This window comes from Heterocephalus glaber, unplaced genomic scaffold, assembly GCF_053883595.1.
Source record: "Heterocephalus glaber isolate CG9 unplaced genomic scaffold, H.glaber_assembly_v1.0 deba00001532, whole genome shotgun sequence".
Taxonomy (NCBI): domain Eukaryota; kingdom Metazoa; phylum Chordata; class Mammalia; order Rodentia; family Bathyergidae; genus Heterocephalus; species Heterocephalus glaber.
Window position 1 is genome coordinate 20240891 of NW_028258330.1, and position 22441 is coordinate 20263331.

Below are 22441 nucleotides of genomic sequence, written 5' to 3' on the forward strand. Positions count from 1 at the left end.
TATGCATTTTGTGAGCTCTGTGTACATTTTATATGTGCAAACAAGCTCAGAAACAGAGTCACCCCTACAGTACCATCTTACTGAAAGAGCAAATTAAAGTAGGTTAAATACAAACAGTATCATATCACTTTTATATTGAAGGTAACTCAAAAGGACCATATTGTGTTGAGTTAGTGGAACTGAAGATGAAACTACACTGTTTGTGTACAAATAAGCCGTATGTTTGTAAGGAAGGTGTGAAACAAATTCTCCTTCAAGGAAACTTTTTTTGTGTGTGTTTTTGAGACAGGGTCTCGCTGTATAGTTCAGGCTGGTCTTGAACTCACTATGTAGCCAAGGCTGGTCTTGAACTTGGGGTGATCCTTAAGCCTGAGCCTCCAGGGTTCAGGGATTACAGGCATGTGCTGCCATACCTGGGCTTCAAGGAAACTTCTAATGGTGAGAAAGGGCAAATAAAAATGAGTTAAAACCAATTTGGCTAAATCTAAGCAATATTAAGGAATATGTGTGACAGGGAGATGGGGCACTATTTTCCAAATGTTTACATTTCAAAGAGATGGCTGGTGTGGGGAGTGGTGGTTTAAGAAAAACTTTCAAGTTGAAAAGCTGTCAAGATGCTTATTCAGCCTGGGGCATGTCATTTACACATACATTTTTCCCTCTAAAGGAAAGAGGACAAGGTCTAGTTCCCTTTTCGAAACAGGGATAATTCAATTTAATTTTTTTTTTGGTACCAGGGATCAAACTTGGGACATTGCGCTTGCGAGGCAGGCGCAGTTTAATTTTTATTTTCCATTACAATGTTAATGTTCTTCCCAAGTGAAATAGGCTTGCTTTGCAGAACTCTAACTGGTGTAGTGCAAGAAGGAACAAGAATAGCCTAGTTCCTAAACGTGCGAAATTACGGTAAATTCTACCCAAGACGATCATTTTCCGGTGTGAGACAGACTATCCAAAAACAGGCAACGTTTAGGCTGAGAATGGGATGTGGTCTCGTGGACTTTGTGGCTTGCCTCAATCATGAGTTTTCCCTTCTTAAACCCAAGTCCTTTGGTCTCCTCCTTGGAATACACTTCCAGTTTGCCTGAACTAGCGTCTTCTGAATTGCAATCCCTGAGATCTCCCCCATAAAGAAAGCTCTTTTGTATTTTACAGCTTCGATATTGATTCCTGATCCATAATCAGGGTATTAGATAAAAGGCCAGAACCCCGCCTGAGTGAGGTTTCCATCCCTCCAGCAACTTGAAGAGAGTTTGTCAATATGGGGGACTTTGCTTTTAAGATTTTTTTTTTTTTTTCCTGTACCGGGGATTGAACTCGGGACCTTGCACCTGCAAGGCGGGCGCCGGAACCACTGCGCTAAATTCCCGGCCTTTTGAGGACTTTGACAAAATGAAAATGAGTTCAGGGTAAAGGCGGAGACTTTTGTTTGTCTTTTTGCTACGAGGATCGAACTCAGGTCCTTCAGGTTGTGCAGCAGGCAGCGAAACCCCTGAGCTACATCCCCGGCCCTAGGCCGAGACTTTCGTGAGATGGGTTTGTCCAGTCTGTATCCTCAAGTAAAATGGTGATGACCACAGAGATGCGCGGGGATACTCACATTAAGTGGATTATAAGTCACGGAGCCCTAGCACAGGGATTTCGGCTCATAGAAGGAGTAAAAACCTGAACGGAAACAAGTCCGAAATAGGACCGGAAATCCAGACTCGGAAGTGTCTGCGAAAGTTCTCGCAGGGTCTTCTGGGGAGTGTAGTCTTTCCGGATACTGGCGGAGGGGACAGAAATCTCTCGCGAGCCAGTACCTGTTTTCACCTTGAGTATTTTACAAAAGGATACAGAGAGGCTGTCACTACTGTAGTTATTGTCGTGGTAAATTAACTGTTGCACGGCCCCCAAATTGCTCCATGGCAGCCAAGGGGAGCGGAGCCTACGAGGATTCTGGAACCCAGGGTTCTGGCGTAGGTCAGAGGCGATGGCTGGAGGGAACAGTCCCGCTGGTCCTGGTGAGCTAGGCCCTCCTGGGTCTAGATCCTGGGCCCCAGGTTACCCTTAAGAGCGGTGGGCGCGTAGCGAACGGAGTGATCAGCCCGGAACCCCCGAGTTCCTGGGCATACGTGGACCTTCGTTCCCTGACTGGGGTAGGATTCCTGGAATTCTGATTTCTTTTTTGAAGGAAGTAGGATTATTCTTGGCCAAAGAATTCCCGAATCGGGAAGATGGCTCCAGTCATACCTCTCTGATATTTATTGGGCTTTGAGGATAAGTTCAGCTGGGACCAAGTAGACAAATATCCCTCGTGGTGGTGTTGAGTCAGGATGGGCTCCTTGCCTGGCACATGCTATTGTTGGGAACGTAACTCTGAGCTTCAGTAAATGAATTAAAGAAGGAAGAGTTAACATAAAGAAGACGGTTTATTTGAGGGAAAAGATGGAAAAGAAAGAGGATAGACAGCTAACATGAGGTGGTAGGGGGCATCAGAGCTGAAAGCCCCCGAGCTTTATCCCAAGCTCCTTTTATTTAGGTGGGCTAGTGTCTTCCCATCCCCGAAGTGGGTGCTGGACGATATCTGGATACATCTGATCTATTCTCTCCGCTGTTTTTGATCCTAACCTAGGCATTCCTTCTGGCCTTTAGTTTCTTCCTGTCCTTTTGTAATAAATAAGTGAAGGGGGAAGGGCTTATAGGAAGGCAGCTTTAGACTTAATTAAGTAAAACGAACATGTGAACATGTGTGTACTATACTAAAGTGCCTTTGGGAACATACTATTCTCAGAACAAGACAGATGATGGAATCATGCAGGGCTTAGAAGTGTCACTGTCACTTTCATTCACCTCTTGTCCAAGGCGAGTTACAAGGCCAAGCCTGGTGTTAGGGGCACGAAAGTACAGTCCTTTTAGAGAGAAACAAATAACTGGGAACAATGATAAAATCCACCACAAAGACCTTTTAAAATTCTGATCACTGGGACTAGCAAAACAACAGAAGTGCATTTCTTCTTACAAGAAGCTCATATTCTAGTAAAAATTACATAAATTCTAAAAAGTTATATACATAGAGGAGTTGCCATATGGTGTGAGAAGCTCACAGACAGAAGAGGGGCTGAGCATCTCTGCTGTGGTGCTGGGGATGAGTCACAGGAGTGTCTCAGGGGACTCCCGCTAGCCTCAGCAGGGTACTAGCCACAGTGGGACCATAGTCACTTGGCCTGAGAGTCAGGACGTGGTGTCTGAGGAGCTTTTGAAGGTGACATAGCTCCTAACACCACCTGCCTCTTGCAGGACCACAGGAATGGAGGGCTTTGGTTTGGGCCCATCAGGAGCCACAAGTGGATGTCTCTGATAAGGTCACATGGCACACATATAAAGAAATGGAAGGTGGGGGTCATCTTTACAGAGTTGTTGTGAGGCCTGGAGCTGCCCCTTAGGAAGGACTGTTCAGACCCCCAAAACTCTGCAGAGTACAGGGACATAGAGGATTGAATACCGATGGAACCTGGGGCCAGGAACCAGAAGCTGAGTGCTGCATGTCCCAAGTGATCTGGAAGGGGACATTCAGAGGCTCCTTTTCTAGCAATATGCTGCATTCTGTCTGCTCTCTGAACCAGGCTTGAGGATGCAGAGGCTGAGGCAAGATGTGTTGTTGGAATCTGAGATGCAGAGGTGGAGGAAATTGTAAGGTTTGAAGGTAAAGGAGGAAAGGCAGGGGAAAGAATTGAGGGCCAATGGGCTGGGAAAGAATTAAGACAGAATTCCAGGGAACCCCTGTAGGTGGAAATGCCACATTTGTTGAATGGGGAGGGAATAAGAGAACAGGATCTCTGCAGAAGAGGCGTAGGCTTAGGCTCCCAGGAAAGACCCTGCAACATCACATTGTTGCTCTATCCTACAGGTCCTGTGCACACAGACAAGATGGGCTTTTACAGTTCAGATTGGAACAAACCACCCTGGCAGCAGAAATCCACCTCAAGATGAAATAATATCTACCTGGCCCTCTAGAGGTATTTCAAGGCATACTCTGGGCTGACTCTGGGGCCCTGGTGTTGCCTGATCACTCTGTCCTGGAACAGAGGAATGAGAGAAGATGTTGCTTTCCAGGAATAAGGAAGATATGAAGACCATGAAGAAACTGGCTTCATGGCTGAGGGTCTGGAGAGGTGAAGAGATGGCCACGTCTCCAGCCTTATGAGAGAATGTTCAGGTCACAGCTGAGTGAAGTGGCTGCTTTTCCCATCCTAGGCTCAGGAGCACTCTCAGAATATCTTGGGAGGTCTGATCTCACAGCTTCTTTTTCTTCCTTTAGGTTTACTTTCTAACAATATGCTGGTTCTAAGAAAAGAAGGGGAAGCCCCACAGCCGGTAAGCTGGGGTTTCATTCCCTTTCCCCCTTGAATTGCTGGTTGATTTAGAAAACAGACAAATTCTCTTTCTTGCCAAGGGATCAACATTTAGGCAGATGAGGGAAGCATAACTGAAAATAGTTGTTAGGCTAGATGTGGTGGTGCACACTTGTAATCCTAGCACTCTGGAGGCTGAAGCGGGAAGGTTGCTGTGAGTTGGAAGCCAGCCTGGACTACATAATAAGTTCAAGGCCAGACTGAACTACACAGTAAGACCCTGTCTCAAAAGAAAAAAGAAGAAAATAAAATAAAATGGTTGTTAAAATACACAGGCAAAGGCATTTTGTTTTTATTTTATTTTACTCTTTCTTTCTTTCTTTCTTTCTTTTGATACGAGGGATCAAACTCAGGACCTTGCGCTTATGAGGCAGGCGGCAGAACCACTGAGCTAAATCCTTGGCTCAATTTCTTATTTGACAAAGTATTTATATTTAACTCAAAAAGGTGACATGACATGTTAATACAACTTGTTATTTATTTCATCCTAAAGACAAGGGTTTTAAAGGTTCCATTTAGTAACCTGAACTCGACAGTAATGCTCGTTTCATACCTCATTCATTTTCTCTATCATCATAGTTTTCTTTTATTTTCTCCTCTAAGTCTTCTCTGGCCCTGATGGTCAGCACAAGCCCCACGAGGTTGTTTTTCTTCTCCAGCCCATCCTCTATTCTTCCATTTCAGAGTTGCTCCATTATGATCCTTGAAGTCAGTGTCCTGAACACTGCTTAAGGTTTTCAAATTGATGCCTACACTGTTTCTCCTGTGAAATCATAAGGTGTCAGGGGCTGAAGTTTGTGTGTCTCTGATGTGCTTCTTAGATTTTATCATAAAGTCAGGCATGCAGTAATGCCCAGAAGAACTTATATGGAGAACCATGTACTTGGAAATGATTTAGACCAATTTCTCATGTTTCCAGGTTTTCCAGTAAGAGGGGTCTATGTTCCTCACACTGGGGAAATTGGTGGTGGCTTGGTGTTCATGCATTTCCTGCATGTTTGTGGGTAACAGTCACATCCAAGGACATATTATTATCTTCATGGAGGAGAATAGAAGAGACTGAGCTGTGAGCGAGGAACATATACAATGAAGGGATGCTGGAAAACTGGAATCTGCTGTCTTTGGGTGAGGCCATATTCTTTGTTTTCCTTTCCTTCATTAATTTAGGAGAAATGGATTACTACCTACTATTTTCCAGAAAATGTTTTAGACATGTAGAACCTATTAGTAAGTGAAATAGTAATCCCTGGCTCATTGGGCTTACTTTCCAGTGTAAGGCAACAGACAACAAGCAAAAGGCTTTATACACAGGGGTATTACAGTATAGCATGTTAAAAGGTGATCATTGCTTCATAGTAAAAAATAATAAGATAAAGCAAAGTAAGTAGGGTTGAGTGTGATAGGGTAGCTGGGTGAATTTTGAAATTAACGAGGAAGTAACATTTGACTAAAGACCTAATGTGATGATAATGTGGCTTAGATGATTTTAGTAGAAGAAAAGGCTAACTGTAGTGGAAGCTCTTTACAGAGTAGAGTGCTTGCTTCAAAGATTTCTAGTCTGAGGGCTGGGGATTTAGCTCAGTGGTTTCGCTTCCTGCTTCATAAGTGCAAGGTCCCAAGTTCGATCCCTGGTTCCAAAAAAAAAAAAAAAAAAGATTTCTAGTCTGACATGTTGAAGATGTTTTTGGCATCGATTTTCTGGATTGCAATAGAAAATGTAAGTTGTAGAATGGAATATAAAGGAGAGAAACAAATTGTATTATTCATATATTATCAATTGCAGTTATGGCAATAAGACACTCTGCCCCAAGATATCCAGCAGAGCTTCACAGCCCCACTTACAGCTGCTGGAACTGAAGACTTCCTTTCTTTAGCAGAACCAAAGCTAGAAGTCTCCCCTGGTTCCTCCTGCTTCTGGCTTTTTCCTGTCAGCAGTTCCTCAGTCAACATGTACTTCAGATTTTCCCAGAATCACATGTAAAAAGTCTCTTCCATCCAGGTGACTCCAGCCCAGGAATCAGAAGTCCCAGGAGCAGCAGTATTGTGATCAAAGCTTCTAGAGTGAAACCACCAAAGTTGTGAGAGAGAGAAGGTGGCTTCAAAGACTCGCAAGTGTGGGCACAGGAGAGAAGGAGGAAAGGAAGCCTCAAGGACATTCTCCACCCTCTTCCAAGAACAGTCGTCAAGAGGAGGTAACATGGTGTAGAAAAAGAGCCTCACTCAGCTCAGAGGGTAAACCTTTTGTAACCAAAGGGTTGAAGGAGTTAGAGACCTTGATATTGGAGCAGTGGACTATAGAGTGTGTGAGCCAGACTGTAGCCTGAAATCAAACTTCATTGCAAAGTCCAAGACTCTTGCAGGCAAGAAGCCCTATGTTTGCAGTGATTTCAGGCCATAAGTCGACCCTCATCAGACACCATTGGACACACTCAATGGAGAAGCCATGTGTGCAGTGAGGGTGGCAGAGGCATTAGCTAGAAGCCCAACATCAGCAGCCATCAGAAAACATTCAGAAGAGAAAGCTTTCTTGTGCAAGGAGTGTGAGTATAGCTTTAGAAATAAGTCTATCCTCAGTAGACATCAATGGACTCACTTAGGGAGAATCCTTGCATTCACAGCAAGCATGAGTGAAGCTTTGGCCAGAGGTCATCCTTCTTCATAACCAGAAGATCCACTCAGGTGAGAAACCTTCCATGTGCCTGGAGTGTGGACGAGGCTTCATGATGAGGTGAAGACACCAGAGGCTGCTTAGGGGAGAAGGTTATGTTTGCAGGGAGTTTGAGGCCTTAGCAACACTCAGTCCTACTCAGCACACCAGAGGATACTCAGGTGAGAAGCCTTCAATTTTCAGGGTGTGAGGAAGGCTTTTGCCTCAAGTCAGACCCCATTATGCATGAGAGGCACACTCACAGGAGAAGCCTCACATGTGCAGTGAGTGGGGTGAGTATGGTGTGAAATCACACCTCCTTGTCCACCATAGGACACAGAGGGGAGAAGCATTATGTTTGTGGGGAGTGTGGGCAGAGCTCTAGCTAGAAGTCAAATCTGATCTCACACTGGAGGATAAACTGAGAGGAGAAGCCTTGTATGTGAGAGGCTCACGGGCAAGACTAGAGCCACCAGTCAGGCCTTATCTTAAAGCAGAGACACAATGAGGATCTCTGTGTGCATGTGGAGTATGAGTGACGTTTCAGAGCTGTGTCACCTCCTGTAGGCCCCGAGGACACATTCTGGAGCATAGCAATAAATCAGCCTCATTTAGGGAAAGTCCTGTGTGTGTAGGGAGTGTGGGTAAGGTGTTAGTAGCAAGCCAGCACTTAGAGACATCCAGTGACTGCCCTGTGGAGGTGTCAAACATTTGGGGTGTTGGTTAGCATCAGCAAGAAGGTGAACAGGCAGCACAAGAGGGCCTTCTGTGGTCCCACACCTCAGGAAGAATCTGCACGGGGGATGCTCAGTCAGGTGATCTTTTTGGGGCTGATACCCCAGCTACTTGAGGGAAGGGCCTCTCCCTCCCTTAAGGGAAGCTGCACTCCTCTGAGGCACCAGCTCTTAGCCACAGGGAGCTGCAGACTCCCCAAGGACTCCTAAAAGTGACTGCTTCAAGTTAGGAGACAAAACCCCACCCTTGACTCAACTGAGACAATTACCCAGGTCCTGCCCAATCCAGAGCCCCACTGGACTAAACGATCTCTCAGTTGCAAACACTGCAGGTCAGCCCTGTCCTCTGCCCAGTCCTGCCCTGGGCCCAAGTGGACCCTGACTACATCCCATGGTCTCTGCAGGAAGCTAATTGAGGCCATCTTTTGTGTCAGAGTGAGGATGAGGCTTTTGCCATGTCACCTCTGAGCAGATATCAGAGTATACAGAAAAGAAACTGGGTGCACAGGGAGTGGGCAAGGACATAAGAAAGAGGCACGCTGTCTCAGGGAACAGCTTTTTTTGGGAGAGGTGTTACATGGGCAGGAGTGGGGAGGATGTGAGATGCCTTAGCAGTAAGTTTAACCTCCCAGACACCAAAGGACACACTTAGGAAGAAGGCCTGTGTGTGGGAGGGGTTGTGGCTGAAGGTTTACCTTGATGGTCCTGCCTCATTCACCTCTGAGGGTCTCCAGGAGAAATCCCAGCCTCCCCCCATACTCTGAGAGTAAAGTGGCAATAGAAATTAAATGGACTCCCCCCACTTTTTATAATTAGATGGAATAAAAAAGTAGGCATTCATTAAGTTTTCTTTTTGTACATCAGTTCTTTCCCTGGCTTCTTATCCTTTGCTTTGGTCTTGAATTCAGAACCCTCATCATTCTTCCTCACTTTCAGTTTTAGAATGGTCTTTTTTCATGTTGGTTTTTGCTGAGTTTTCTGGAGAAAAAATTGGTGATTGTGAAAAATGAACATCAATTTTAGTATGGAAACATTTGACTCAATAATTGCAATAGGTGGGAACTATGTAATCTGATGGAAAAAATTGTAGAAATATGACTACTTGGAAAGATATAGTAGCACCATGTATAATGACTCTGTGTCATAGTCACCTCTAGGTTACAGAGAAGTTTGGGGCAGGAAGGACTTTCAAGATGGCTAGCAATGTGACAGCACTTGTTTGTGAAATGAGGTATGGTGGCCAGGCATGTTGGCACACACCTGTAATCCCAGCACTTGGGAGTTTGAGGCAGGGGGATTGCCACAAGTTTGAGGTGAGCCTGGTCTGCATAGTGGGTACAAATCCAGCCTAAATTACATAGCAAGACTCTGTCTCAAAAAACAGAAAACAAAAAACAAAACAACCAGGTATGGTGATGCATATTAAAGTGGACCTAATAAATACATACACACAAGTGTTGTAATAATCTGCACATATATTTCTCACTTATGAAAAATAAACCCAGAATTTTAAATATATTTTTTAATGAACTGTATATGTTTAGGGGTAACATGGTGATATATACACATTATGTAATGTTTTCATCAGGGTAAAAAAAATCTATTTCCTCAAAAATATATTGTTTTAATGGTGAGAACACTCAAAGTCCTTTCTTCAAGCTTTTTGGAGTACAGTATAATGGTCGTGCTATGTGCAGGATACCAGAATTTATTGTTCCTAACTATACCTCAGAACCCATTTATCAACCTCTCCTGATCCCTCCCTCAACATAAAAAAATTTTTTTGAATCAGTTTCTTTCTAAAAGAGAACAGATGGTACTAGATTCCTGGAAACATGAAATTTTCTTATTGCCTCATCATGTTCCATTAGTAAATACCATATTATCCTTTTATTTCCTCCTAATATGCATGAAATATATAAGGAATAAAATCCATATTTTCATTGTGTATCTAGTCTTATACTTAATTTGTTAATTTTAACCCAGACTTGTTTTGGAGAATAGCTAAATACTTCTCTTTAAAGTGAAGTTTGGGATTGGTTGAAACATGACATTTTAGAATCCTAAAAGACAACAACAACAACAAAACTACTGAATTCCTAGAGTTCCATTCACCAATGTTCTTAAAAGGTTAAAAGCATTGCTTCTTTGAATATTAAGGCACAGCTGAAGGCTGGGAAAATCTCACAAAGCCGGGTTACACAAGGGGACAGGCCACGCTCTTGTCCATGGCTGCTCCAGAACACAAGGTGGATTCCCAAATTACCCTGTTCAACAGGCTGTAAGACAGAGTTGGCTCAGCAGGATGCTCACTGCTGTTAGCCAACAGTTCCTGTCTTTTCCTCTACTTTCTTTGGAAACCAGAATGCTACTTTTTGGCTAGGAGGAAGTAAGCTTCATTTTGTGAATTTTAATATTTAATATAGTTTATGTTGTTCTAATAACGAGTAAAAACAGAAGGGCTTTACCTTTGCCTAAGTCTGCTAAACTGCCACCAAAACAGGTTTAATTGCCTTTTTTTGGTACCTGGGAACAAACTCAGGACCTTTCGCTTGTGAGGCAGGTGGCGGCACCACTGAGCTAAATCCCTGGTCCTTAATTGCCTTTTTAAGAGAGAAGGCCCAATATATGAAATTTTGAAGAATAATAAATTTTGCAATATTGGACCAAACTAATGAAATACAAAGGGTGATTAAAAAATAGTGTGAATATTTAAAATTTAAAAATTTATTGGACACTCCCATTAATCCCCCTCAAAATACTTCCCCTCACTTCTAACACACGTATCCCATCATTCTTGCCACTTTCTGAAGGAGTCTTAGAAGTCTTCTTTTGTGTCTTTACAAGGTCTGATAAAAAATACAGTGAATGCTGCCACTGAGTGCCATCCAATGGAAGGGCAGGCTCGTAATAACTTTACCGTGTGTCTTCATCCAGCTTATTTACTGGATGTGGCACCATTCAACTTCTGGCCTTTCCCCAAAGTAAAAATGACAGTGAAAAGTAAAGGTTTTTAATTGATTCAGAATACTGAGGCAGCCACAACAGCACAACTAAAGACATAAAGGATTTCCAAAATTGCTTCAGAAAGTGGCAAGAACAATGGGATAAGTGTGTTCAAAGAGAAGAGGAATATTTTGAGGTGGATTAATGGCAATGTGTCTTTTAGTGTAATAAATTTTAAAATTTAAACACTACATTTTACAATCACACTTTGTATTTCAGATCAGTTTTCTGCTGGATATGTTGACAAAAGTAAATACATGGGATGGATGTTCTGGAAGAGATGCTGTGGGAAATCTTGAGAATGAATGATAAAGTGTGATGAACAGCACTGAGACTAAGATAAAATTGAGAGATGTTGGAGTTGTCCAGGCAAAATTTATAGCAGAACTATGGTGACAGCTGTAGTTCTATATAACTGCTGATCCTAGTGGCTTTCCCTGATTACCTAGGCAAATTTGTACCTCAACATTTTCAGCAACCCTACCGTGCTTTATTTTTTTCACATTACTCTAATGCTACTTTAATTACACTTCTTAGTTTGGTTATTGTCTTTCTCACTGGAACATAAGCTCCTTGGAGGAAGAAACTCTATATCCCCTAAGATGGCATGGCATTTGTAGGTGCTAAATAAATATTTTAAAATGTACACAGGAATGATAGGTGCTTAAGTAACTTGGGGGCAAAGGAACAACTGAAGAGCCTGGTAGACCTATATTCCCATTCTTACTGCCACCTTGTGGAAGCTAATTCATCTCTGAGCCTCCACATCTTCATCTATAGATTTACAGAAATAGGCTGAATGAACACACCTTTTAGAGATGTTGTGAAGATGACAGAGCTCTGAGGTGGTAGCTTTCCTTACTGGGCTTGAGGAACAACAAGGAGACTAGTGGAGGCTGATGAATGAGCAGAATATTGGAGACGAGGTCGGAAAGGCGTGCAGGGCTGGATTTTAGTCCACAGGTGCTCAGAAGTCTGGGAGGTGGGGTGTAGGGCAATGAAATAATCTGATATAATTCAAGCTCATTTTAGAAGGATTCCTCTGGCTATGTAAGTATGAGAGAGGAAGCAAAGAGACCAGTTAGGGGCTCATTCAGTAATCCAAGCCAGAGATGAGCATGGCTAGGACTAGGATGGTAGCAGTGGAGTGACAACAATAAAGACAATTTGAATGTGGGGGTTCATGATTTCCTCATGGGTTGATTATGAGATGAGAGAGAAGTATGTTTCAAGTTTGTCACTCTGTCCTTTTTTTTTAAACTTAAAAAACTGCAAAGGTGATCTCTGATAGAGAAATGGTTTAGGAAAGACGAATGAATAGAATCAAGAATTCAGTTTTCAACATATTAAATTTAGTGTACCTACTAGACAGTCATGTCAAGCAGGGGGTTGGGTAAAAAAGGCCAAGAATTAGAAATGACCAGGGTTAGAGGAATAACTTTTTTTTTTTTTGGTACCGGGGATCGAACTCAGGACCTTGAGCTTGCGAGGCAGGCGGCGGAACCACTGAGCTAAATCCCCGGCCCTAGAGGAATAAATTTTAAAGTTCTGGGCATATAGGTAATAATTAAAAGTGTTGAGATTGAACGAGATTCATTCAGTAAATATTTATTGAACACTTTGTGTCCTAAGTGGTGTTCTAGACATTATAGCAATGAACAATACACACACACAAAATTCATATCCACAATGGAGCTTCCATTCTAAAAGGAAAGAGGATAGATAATAAAAGAACGAATAAAAGCATACTTCCTTCCTCTTTTATCCAAAGTTTTGCTTACTGTGGTTTGTTACCTGCAGCCAATCATGGTACAAAAATATTAAAATGGAAAATCTCAGAAATAATCAATTCTCAAGTTTTGAATTGTGTGCTACTCTGAGTAGCATGATGAAATACCATGCCCTCTTGCCCCCGTCCTGCTGGCTGTGAATCATCCCTTTGCCAGTTTATACATGCTATGTATGCTATCCACTTGCTATTAGTCACTTAGTAGCCATATTGATGATCAGATTGTGGTATTGCAGTCCTTGTCTCTCAGTAGTCCTTATTTTACTTAACAGTGGCCCTAAAGTGAGCATACATGTTTGGTACCATATGCAGTTTCAGGCATCCAGTGGGGGATCTTTGCCTTATCCCCAGGGATAAGGAGAAACTGCTTACAGAATCATGTTAGATAGCAATCAATATTCAGAGAAAAGAGCCAGTTAACAGAAAAGCAGGAGTGGTTGAAGAGAGAGGCCCTGAAATGAAGGTAGGAAATGAAGACGGAGTAGTAATATGCCGGGGGAAAAGGAACGAGGTGACACCAGCTGCTATAACGAGGACGCAAACTATGAAGTGTGTGTCCAAAGAAAATGCTAAGACTGAGAATTTCAAAGCTGATGTTAACATTGCCCCATCAAACTCGCCTCTGCTCTTGCCCTAAAACACAGAACTCCGCCCTGGGGCCGGACCTCAAGGGCTCACGGCTGACACCGGAAGTAGCGTTCTACCCGACCTTATTTTACTGGCGGCTGAATTTCCGGTAGTGGCGGCGCGAAACGGGCCGCGGTCTCTGTGTAGGCCTCTGAGGGGGCGAATCCGGCGCGAATCCGAACCATCAGAACCGCCAACATGGTAAGAACGCGCGGGCCAGCGGCACTAGAGCTCCGGAATCTGCTGTGTTTTGGGGACCGTCGCGGATGGGAGAGGGAGCTGTGGGTTGGAGCCAATTAAAGCGGTGAAGGCCCGAGCCGCGGGTATTCGCTCCCGGCGCCGAATACCAGGACCTTGGCGGGGTAGGGGGAGAAAGCGAGGGCCGGGTCGCTCAGTAGTGGCGAAGGTAGACCGTGGTACTCCACACCGCAGTAGCTGTAATGCCTGGGACCCGGAAGGCATTAAGTAAATATGCTGAGTGAATGTTGTCTGAGATTTCGGAGCAGAACGATAGCCTCAGAAGGCTAGGGAGGACCTGGTATAAGGTTCAGACTGGTGAAAGGGGCTAAGAGTCCAAGGAGTTGTGGAAAGGTTTATGGTCCGAAACTACTGCCTTGTTGGGTCAATGGATGGAGAAGAGGAAGCAGGAGGATGATTGCAGGAGTTCCACTCATTTGTGTAGCATACTTTTAATGTTTGTGTGTGTAACAGTTCTCAGGCGCTTGGGCTACATCATGAAATGTTTTATTTATTTATTTATTTTTACCGAGTTTTAGCTTTCTTGTTGAGCACACGGATACTATAATTTCGTGTGGAAATTAAGAACTAGGCAAAAGTAACGGCGGAGGGCGAAGTAAGAATGTTTTTTGGGGGATGATGGTTCCTGGGAGATTCCTAAAAATTGTCAGTTTTCCCAGCAAAAATAGGAACTAAAAATCTCAAGGGCAAACAAGTGTGAAGGGTAGCATGATTCGAAGTTGCTGCAATGGGAAGGAAGAGGTAGAAGATGAGATGAGAGGAATTGGCAGGAATCTTTATCATATTGGTGATGAAGCTTGCCATTGAAGGATTTTAACTAGCAGAAGGATTTGAACCCAGTTGGGTTTAGAAAGCTCTTTAGCTGTTAGGTAGTGGATAAGACTGGGAGCAGGGAAACCTCATACAATACTGAAGAATTGACTAGGTTCCAGAACAGCTTTCCCACTGGTGAGACATGTCAGATTCCTTAATCTCTTCCAGGTTTAGTGGCTTCATCTGTAAAATAGGAATAATAATGGATCTAATTTTGAGGATTAAGTGATAGGAACAGTTCTAATCACAGTGCCAGACTATACAGTGAGGACCCAAGAAGTCTTAGCTATTACAAGGGAAATAAATGAATGGTGCCCAAAAGGTTCAGATCATATGTATAGAAGTCCTTTAAAATGATCACTAACCCTGGTGTGGTGGTGCAGGTCTGTAATCCCAGCACTCAGAGGCTGGGGTTTGGGGGTGGGGGAGTGGGCTGAGGAAGGATTGTTATGAGTTGGAAGCCAGCCTGGGCTACATACTAAGTTCAAGGCTAGTCTGAACTAAATAGTGAGACCTTGGCTTCAAAAAAATCACAAAGAGCACAACCACATAATGTGGATCTTAAGCATAGTAGGCAGTAGCATGGGGGAGTCAAATTTCAGATCCACACATTCATAGTTTCAGGAACTTACTCAAGCTCAAGAAGATGAACAGCAAGCACACTGGGTGGTATGGAGAGGGCACTTGGATAAGTTAGGACTGGCCTACACCTGTCAAACTGATGGGAAGCTGATAATCAGGTAGTGTTTCTAAAAGAATCAAACTTGCCAAGGGCACCTGATGGTGATGTCTGTATGATCCCTCTATTTTGGCAAAGCCACATTGGAAGCCAGACTATATAAGTAAGAATACTATTATCTGTCCAGAGAGATTAGCACTGAAAGTTTACCACAGTGGGTCTGGGAAGCACACTAATAAATTCTTGATTTGGAGATTCTATTCTCTTCACTTCCAAGATGACCAACTCCTTTCAAATAATGAGCTTCTCCTTGATTGGATTTTAGTGCCAGTCCCACTCCAGACCTTTATTGTTTATTAAATTTGGATACCTAAATTTATTAAATTAAATTTGGATATCCAAATTATCCTATAGAACATGAAACATCTATAATCCTTAAAACAGCAGATGATTTAATCTCTAGTATAAGTGGATTTAATTAATTTGATGACTCCTCCTTGAAATGGATATAACATAGACAAAGGCAATTGTAATATGAGAAAGATTTTTTTTGATGTTACTGAGGATTGAACCCAGGGGTGCTCTACCTGGGACCTACATCCCCATCCCTTTTTATTTTTTGAGACAGGATCTTGCTAAATTGTCCAGGTAGTACTTGAACTTGTGAACCTTGTGCCTCAGCCTTCCTAAGTGCTGGGATTACATTGATGGGTTTTTTATTTTTTATTTTGAACATTAAAAGTCAACTCTTTCAGAGCACTTGTTCTCCTCATAATGTTGACCTTTCCCTGAAATGTTGTGTTTTTGTTTGGTTTTTTTTTTTTTTTTTTGGTACCAGGGATCAAACTCTGGCCCTTGCACTTGCGAGGCAGGTGGCTGAACCACTGAGCTAAATCCCCGGCCCTGGTTTTCATTTTGAGATAGGGTCTTACTAAGTTGCCTAGGCAGGAGTTGAATTTATGATCTTCCTGCTTCAGCCTCCTTAAAGTGCTGGGATTATAGGTGTACACCACCACACCTAACTGAGAAAGAGTGACTTTTAAGGGAAGGGAGAATAGCAGATTACTGGGCTGAAAACAGGGTGACATGGGAGACTTCTCCAAAAAGAGCTGTGATAAAAGACAGCTCTATCAGAAAGACACATGGAAAATAAGGCTATAGTGGGAGATTTTAGGGAGGACCCAAGGGTTTGTGGGTCCAGAAGGACTAAGTCTCATCCTTGCTGCTTTCTTCTTACAGACGGTGGGCAAGAGCAGCAAGATGCTGCAGCACATTGACTACAGGATGAGGTGCATCCTACAAGATGGCCGGATCTTCATTGGTACCTTCAAGGCTTTCGACAAGCATATGAATTTGATCCTCTGTGACTGTGATGAATTCAGGAAGATCAAGTGAGGAGTGGGTTTTTGGGGGTGTCTGGAGGAGTTGTCTGAGTGGGTGGGCCAAGCAGCAGGTGATGTAGCTAGTTGGCTCTTCTCTGTTCTGCTTTTGAGGGCAGACTTAAGTGGGGACATTAAACACTAAGAAATCTTAGTTCATCAAGCCTCTCTAATTCTAGCAAAGTACAAGTTGTGAGGAGGGCTGCTAGGCTTTTTGTTTCTGACTTTACATGCCCCTGGCTACTGGGGTAAAGGGCTCTCATGTTCTCCCCACAGGTGTGAGGGGGGAGAGCTTGATTTTCTGGCTTCATTACCTATTTGTAAAGCTGTAGCCTAAAGGGCTCTCCCAATGCAGCCTGGTCTGAAACTGCTTTAAGAAGCCTCTGACCCTCTTCAGGGTAAGTGCTCTGCTCCCCATGTTGATTTGGGGCCAGTGATTTTTGTTGGCATTTTAGAAACATTGGAGATGTCTTCTGTGATACAATTCCATAAGTTATTGGTTAACTCCCTTAAGTATCGTTGATCATAAGCTTTTGGCCTACAAAATTAAATACATTTAAGACACCTTGAGGCCCAAAGAGGTTATGTGACTTTGTGGTCATATGTATACTTTTTGTCCTAGGTAGTTGCCATATTGTTGTCACTGACTGAATTTCCTTGGATTTTTTTAAGGGACCTGTTGTTTTCTTTTGTGGTCTCTGGCAAGCAAGTATAGGATAAAAAATGTAGAGCTGTCTGAGGGCCTAATATGTATTAGAGAGGAACCAGCAGATCAGTGTGAAACTTCCTAATGGTTCCCTTCTGTTTTTTATTTTTTTTCTTTTATCCTTCCAGTTTTTTAAATGAAACTGATTTTTATTCTGATAAAAAAATATTTATTGGAAAAATTTTGAAAAGTAAAAGGCAGTGGGAAAAAAATTGAACTGCCCATAAGGGTTTTTTCCCCTTACTATGAACATGCCTATTATTTAAAAGTAAGAGAATTTGAGCTGAAAAAAAGGTCTATCCATAGAAAACCAACTAATAGTATATAAAATTTCATTAAACTAAAATTTTTGTTTTTTATTAAAAAATCAGAATATTTTGTCTTTTATTTTGAGGATCTTGGCCTTTGCTACCTACTTTCCGCCCTTTTCCCCTATCCTGTTGCAGTTATTTTTCCTCTTTTTTGCAGTTTGGGGGTTTGTTTTTGTGCTTTTGAGGAACCAATGTGAACATTTCATCTTTTGTGTGAAACTTCTCTTACCTTTTCCTTTGTCGCTTTTATTTCTGAAATGAGGTGAGGAACAAAAGTACAGGCCAGTGAGGTTGAATTGGCTTTGGAAGGACACTGAATGAAAGTGGGGTGGGTGGGATTCATTTGACTTGGGGAGTTGTGGCTGCCTCTTGACATATCAGAGACTTGGCTGAAGGAAAGATCTTCATAGTTGGCTGTAGGAGAGTGTCTGAGCCAGGGCTGGGCTTTTTTGCCTTTGTCCTGTCTTTTGGTCTGTGTGTCAGAAGCAGATAGATAACCACCTAAGGGGTCACACACTCAGCCTGTGGAGAGTATCCATAGGATCTGCCTCTGGAAAGTTTCTGTACCATTTGTCAGGAGAGAGTATAAAGCGAATCTTGGAGATACCTAGGCAGGTGAACCTGAACTTTACCCATTCTCTAATTCTTGCTTTTTTGTTTCTTCTAAACCTACTTTAGGCCAAAGAACTCTAAGCAAGCAGAAAGGGAAGAGAAACGAGTCCTCGGTTTGGTGCTGCTTCGAGGGGAGAACCTGGTCTCCATGACAGTAGAAGGACCTCCTCCCAAAGATGTGAGTCTGAGCAGGAAGCTGTGAAAGGGAGACTCTCCCATGAGCCAGGCTCTTTGTTAGGTTCTCTGAATATCATTGCCTCCTTTTACAGGTAACAAATGGAAACTTAAAGAGTAAGAAATGGAGCTAGGTTTTGGGTTTTCTGAATTTAAAACCTCCCTTCTTCCTCAGTTTATATACGTAGTCAGTGGAGAGGCACCCAAGGGCGGCTGGGTCAGTTTTTTATGTGATGGCAAAGTCTAGGTGGAACTTAAATTTTTTTAACTCCAAACAATGGAATACATGTGCATTTTATTTTGTACCAGTTGTAGTTACAACAATTTATAATATTGAGCATTTGCTGTGTACCGAGCATGTCAGTATTTTATTAATCCCTGTCTTAATAGTCTTTTGAGATAAATTATCCTCACTTTATAGGTGAAACAAACTGGAGTTTTATAACCTGCCTAACATGTCACAACTAAGTGATGACACTGACATTTGATCCCAGATAATCTTGGTTCTATAAACACCAAGCTAAGTTTATAAATAGAGCAAGCTTGAGAGAGTCTAACCAAGTTTGTTTTCCCGTTTTTCATTTTAAGATATTGTTAAGGGAATAATTTTGCCCTTCTATCCACATTTGTTTTTTTGTACTTAACACATGACATGCATGTTATATTTTGCTCTGCTTTTTCACTTAACATATTTTTTTCTCATGAGTATTGTAAGTCATGCTAATGACCTAAAGTTATCCCTCCAATAAGTTCAAAGTAGTTTATCCCAGTCATTTCCTTTTTTTTTTAGCTCTATATTTTAACTTTTTTCAGTTATAAATGTCTATAAGAGATGTTACCATATTTTTTGGCTCGAATTATATGTACATATTCATAATGCTTAGTACATCCTTCCAGTAGAATTTGTTTTATTATGATCCCATTGTTTACAGATGAAAAGACTTAAGCCCTAGCATTGTGGCATTATTTGCCCAGGTCACCTAGGAAGTGAGAGTTAGTTGGGAATGGATCCTATGTCCCTTTGTTGCCACGTCAAATTCTCTTGTCTAGTGAACCCATCTGAGTGGAACCTAGGTCTTTGCTCTTGGTTTAAGTTTCATAGTACTGCATATGTGTGGTTGAGTTGTGACACATTTCTCTAGACTTAATTTCTAGCTTGCTTCAGAGGTGACCTATGGTCATATATTCTTGGTTGGGGGAAGAATGGTGTTAGCACATAGTGGCAGGTAGTGTTACAAGTTGTTTTGATGCCTTTTAAGTCTGAGGGGATCTCTTAGCAATGGTATTCCAAAATATATTTCTGATTCTCTAGGCCACTGAGTATTTTAGCTTGTTTCTTTATTTTTCAGACTGGCATTGCCCGAGTGCCACTTGCTGGAGCTGCTGGGGGACCAGGAATTGGTAGGGCTGCTGGTAGAGGAATCCCAGCTGGTGTTCCCATGCCGCAGGCTCCTGCAGGACTTGCTGGGCCAGTCCGTGGGGTTGGTGGGCCATCTCAACAGGTGAGGAATTGGTAGAAGGGGATCATCTTCTGGTCCACTGTTTAGGGAGGAGTCCAGAATGACCAGTCCATGATTATCAGACCATTCACTTCTATTAAAATGAAGAGATATACAAAAGAGATTTTGGCCAACTGTATTTGAGCAGTTTTTCTATGGCAACATTAAATGTACTTTCTTATAATCTATCATCAAGTTTTGCTTGAAAATGTAGGTGCCTTCCCTAAATTGAATCGGATATCTTTAAATTCAGGCCTAGAAGGTGGGAGGGAATTGGACATTCACATTTGACCTTTCCTGACACTTGGTTTTGGATAGGAATTCTGATGCCATGAATTGTAGCTTTAAGGAATTTGGTGTCTGCTATTCTTTTACCAAGTTGGGGAGGCAGGGGAGTGGAAAGCTGCATTGCACTGTTCTGTTCTCGCTTTCTTCCTTTCTGTATCCTTTTAGGTGATGACCCCACAAGGAAGAGGCACTGTTGCAGCTGCAGCAGCTGCTGCCACAGCTAGTATTGCAGGGGCCCCGACCCAGTATCCACCCGGCCGTGGGGGTCCTCCCCCGCCTATGGGCCGAGGGGCCCCCCCTCCAGGTGAGGAGCCCATGAAGAGACCAGTGCTAGTGATACGAGATGCAGTAGCTGGATTCATGATGAGATAGCATCTTGACTGAAACTGATGATGTATTTGTATAATGAAGCAGGATTACTCTGAGATCCGGCTTAGAACTAACTGAACAAGAGCCATTCATTGAGAGGCCTGGCTCTTTGACACAAGTGCCAGTTTGTTAGGAGAGGTTTAGAGGTTGGAATGGTTTATTTGACTTGGTAGAGAGCTTTGTATGTTTTCTGTTACCTTTTCAAACAAGCCATTGAGCTATATTCTTGGGGCTTTTCTCTTTCAGGCATGATGGGCCCTCCTCCTGGCATGCGGCCACCCATGGGTCCTCCAATGGGGATCCCTCCTGGACGAGGGACTCCTATGGGCATGCCCCCTCCAGGGATGCGGCCCCCTCCCCCAGGTATGCGAGGTAAGTTTCTGCTGCAGTGACTTTGGCTTCCTTCCCTAGAGCTTAATGGGATAGGAAATAGAGGGAATATTGGATTTATTAGTCCTCATCCTCTGGGCTTTTGGGCCTTATGTTTAGGGAAATGAACTCCAGTGTACTTCTCAGTGCCTAATGGCACTGAGAAATAATGCATTCTAAGGATTCCCAACAGAGGATATGAGATTGCCTTATGTCCTGGGTTTGATGTTGTCTAGTAACGAAGAGGTACTCTGGGCTTAGCAATACTATTATTATGTATGCCTTTTTAACTCTAGTTTGAGAAATGTTGAGATGATACCCATATGGATAAGAAAATAGGCCCAGAGAGAGCTTGCCGTCCTGGCTGTCAGCCTTGTTTTTTCCACCAAGCCACAGCCAGATTTAGTGACCCTTGTTTTTCTAGTTGGGTTTTCCAGGTATAGGAACCCAGCAGCCCTAGGGCAGTCCCTTGATTGCTTGATAAGTGGTGGTGTGGGGGGGTGGTTGGGGATGGGGATTTAAATTGCAGATCAGGCACTGACTAAACTTCTTACTCTTACTTCAGGCCTTCTTTGACCTTGGCCAGAGTTACGGAAGTAGCAAGTAGCTCCACAGAAGTGTGGGCCCGATTCCCCAGGGCCACGTTACCACAGACCTGTTTGTTTGTTATGCTGTTGTTCCTGGAGTCTCACCGGATTGTCTGGTTTCCCTTACAGGGCCCCCTCCCCCGGGAATGCGCCCACCAAGGCCCTAGACTCATCTTGACCCTCCTCTGCTCCTTGCCTGTTTCCTGTGAGGCTGTATATAGTCCTTTTATTTCTTGTGGCCTATGAAACTGATTTATAATAAACTCTTAAGAGAATAGTATAAATGCACCTGATGTATCCATTTATTTTAGAAAAACTTTGATATATTTGGTGCTTAGTAGAGTCAAGAAAGGTTGTATTTAAAAACTAGCTCTAATTTTAGCTGCTTCCCTGTAAAATACATTTATTCTCATATACTAAGATTTACAAAATGAAACTAATGAGACATTTCCCTCATTAGACTTTGAAAATCAGTTTGTTGAAATAAACATTCATATGCTCTTGGTCAGGGGTGTGAATTGGTATATCCACTTGGGAAGGCACTCATTTAGATAGCTCCTTGGGCAGTGCTTTATGAAAACTGAAGAGAGGAAAAGTTACAGTATCACTTTCTCCCAGGGTCACACACATAATTAAATACTACTTTTGAAATGTATGATGTCTGTGATTTCTTCCCAGAGTCTGTTTAATTGAAAACGTGGTCACTGAGCAGTACTCGGGTACAGAACTAAGGTGGACACTGTTAAGTTACTGTAGAGGGGAAGATAGTTCTAAACTTTTGGCAAAGGAGGTGTTAATGGAAAAAACTAGTGGTATATCACCAACGTGTTCATGGGTTTCTCCAGGAGTATAACGTGGTTCAACATGCAGTCAGTTGAACACACTACTAACAGATCATCTCAATAATGCAGACAAAGCCTTTACAAGATTTCAACACCTTTTTATTAAAAAACAGGAAATTAGGGAACGTTGTAAACACAACAGGGACTTATGAAAAAACGTACAGCTAACACCAAAGTAGTGAACGATTGGCTGGGCATGGTGGCACCTGTCTATCCCAGCACTCTGGGAGGCTGAGGCCAGAAGACCGTAAGTTTGACTTCAGCTTGGGCAACTTAATGACTTAGACCCTTTCTCGAAAAGAGCTGGGGATGTAGTTCAAAAAGGGCAGAGGCCCTGGGTTCAATCCTTAGTACCACC

The 22441-nt window shown here is 42.8% G+C and overlaps 1 protein-coding gene and 1 long non-coding RNA gene across 5 annotated transcripts; both read left to right on the plus strand.

Annotated features, from left to right (window-relative positions):
- The first annotated feature begins 1773 nt into the window (after nt 1-1773).
- Nucleotides 1774-11305, plus strand: LOC101708846 (uncharacterized). The gene is made up of 4 exons (XR_015441991.1): nt 1774-2138; nt 3890-4356; nt 5314-5519; nt 6394-11305. It is a non-coding gene; the product is annotated as an uncharacterized LOC101708846 (long non-coding RNA).
- Nucleotides 11306-13208: 1903 nt separating this feature from the next.
- Nucleotides 13209-21896, plus strand: Snrpb (small nuclear ribonucleoprotein polypeptides B and B1). 4 transcript variants are annotated; one of them, XM_021254973.2, is made up of 7 exons: nt 13209-13398; nt 16187-16338; nt 18022-18133; nt 19479-19631; nt 20082-20220; nt 20532-20657; nt 21371-21896. In XM_021254973.2, the coding sequence occupies exons 1-7, from the start codon at nt 13396-13398 to the stop codon at nt 21406-21408; spliced, it is 723 nt and encodes a 240-aa protein (XP_021110632.1). In that variant the 5' UTR covers nt 13209-13395; the 3' UTR covers nt 21409-21896. The 4 variants fall into 4 exon arrangements, with proteins under 4 accessions (XP_021110632.1, XP_012926141.1, XP_004840725.1 ...); XM_013070687.2 differs by having other exon boundaries at nt 13215-13398; nt 21220-21896; XM_004840668.3 differs by having other exon boundaries at nt 13215-13398; nt 20532-20648; nt 21220-21896.
- The last annotated feature ends 545 nt before the right edge of the window (nt 21897-22441 follow it).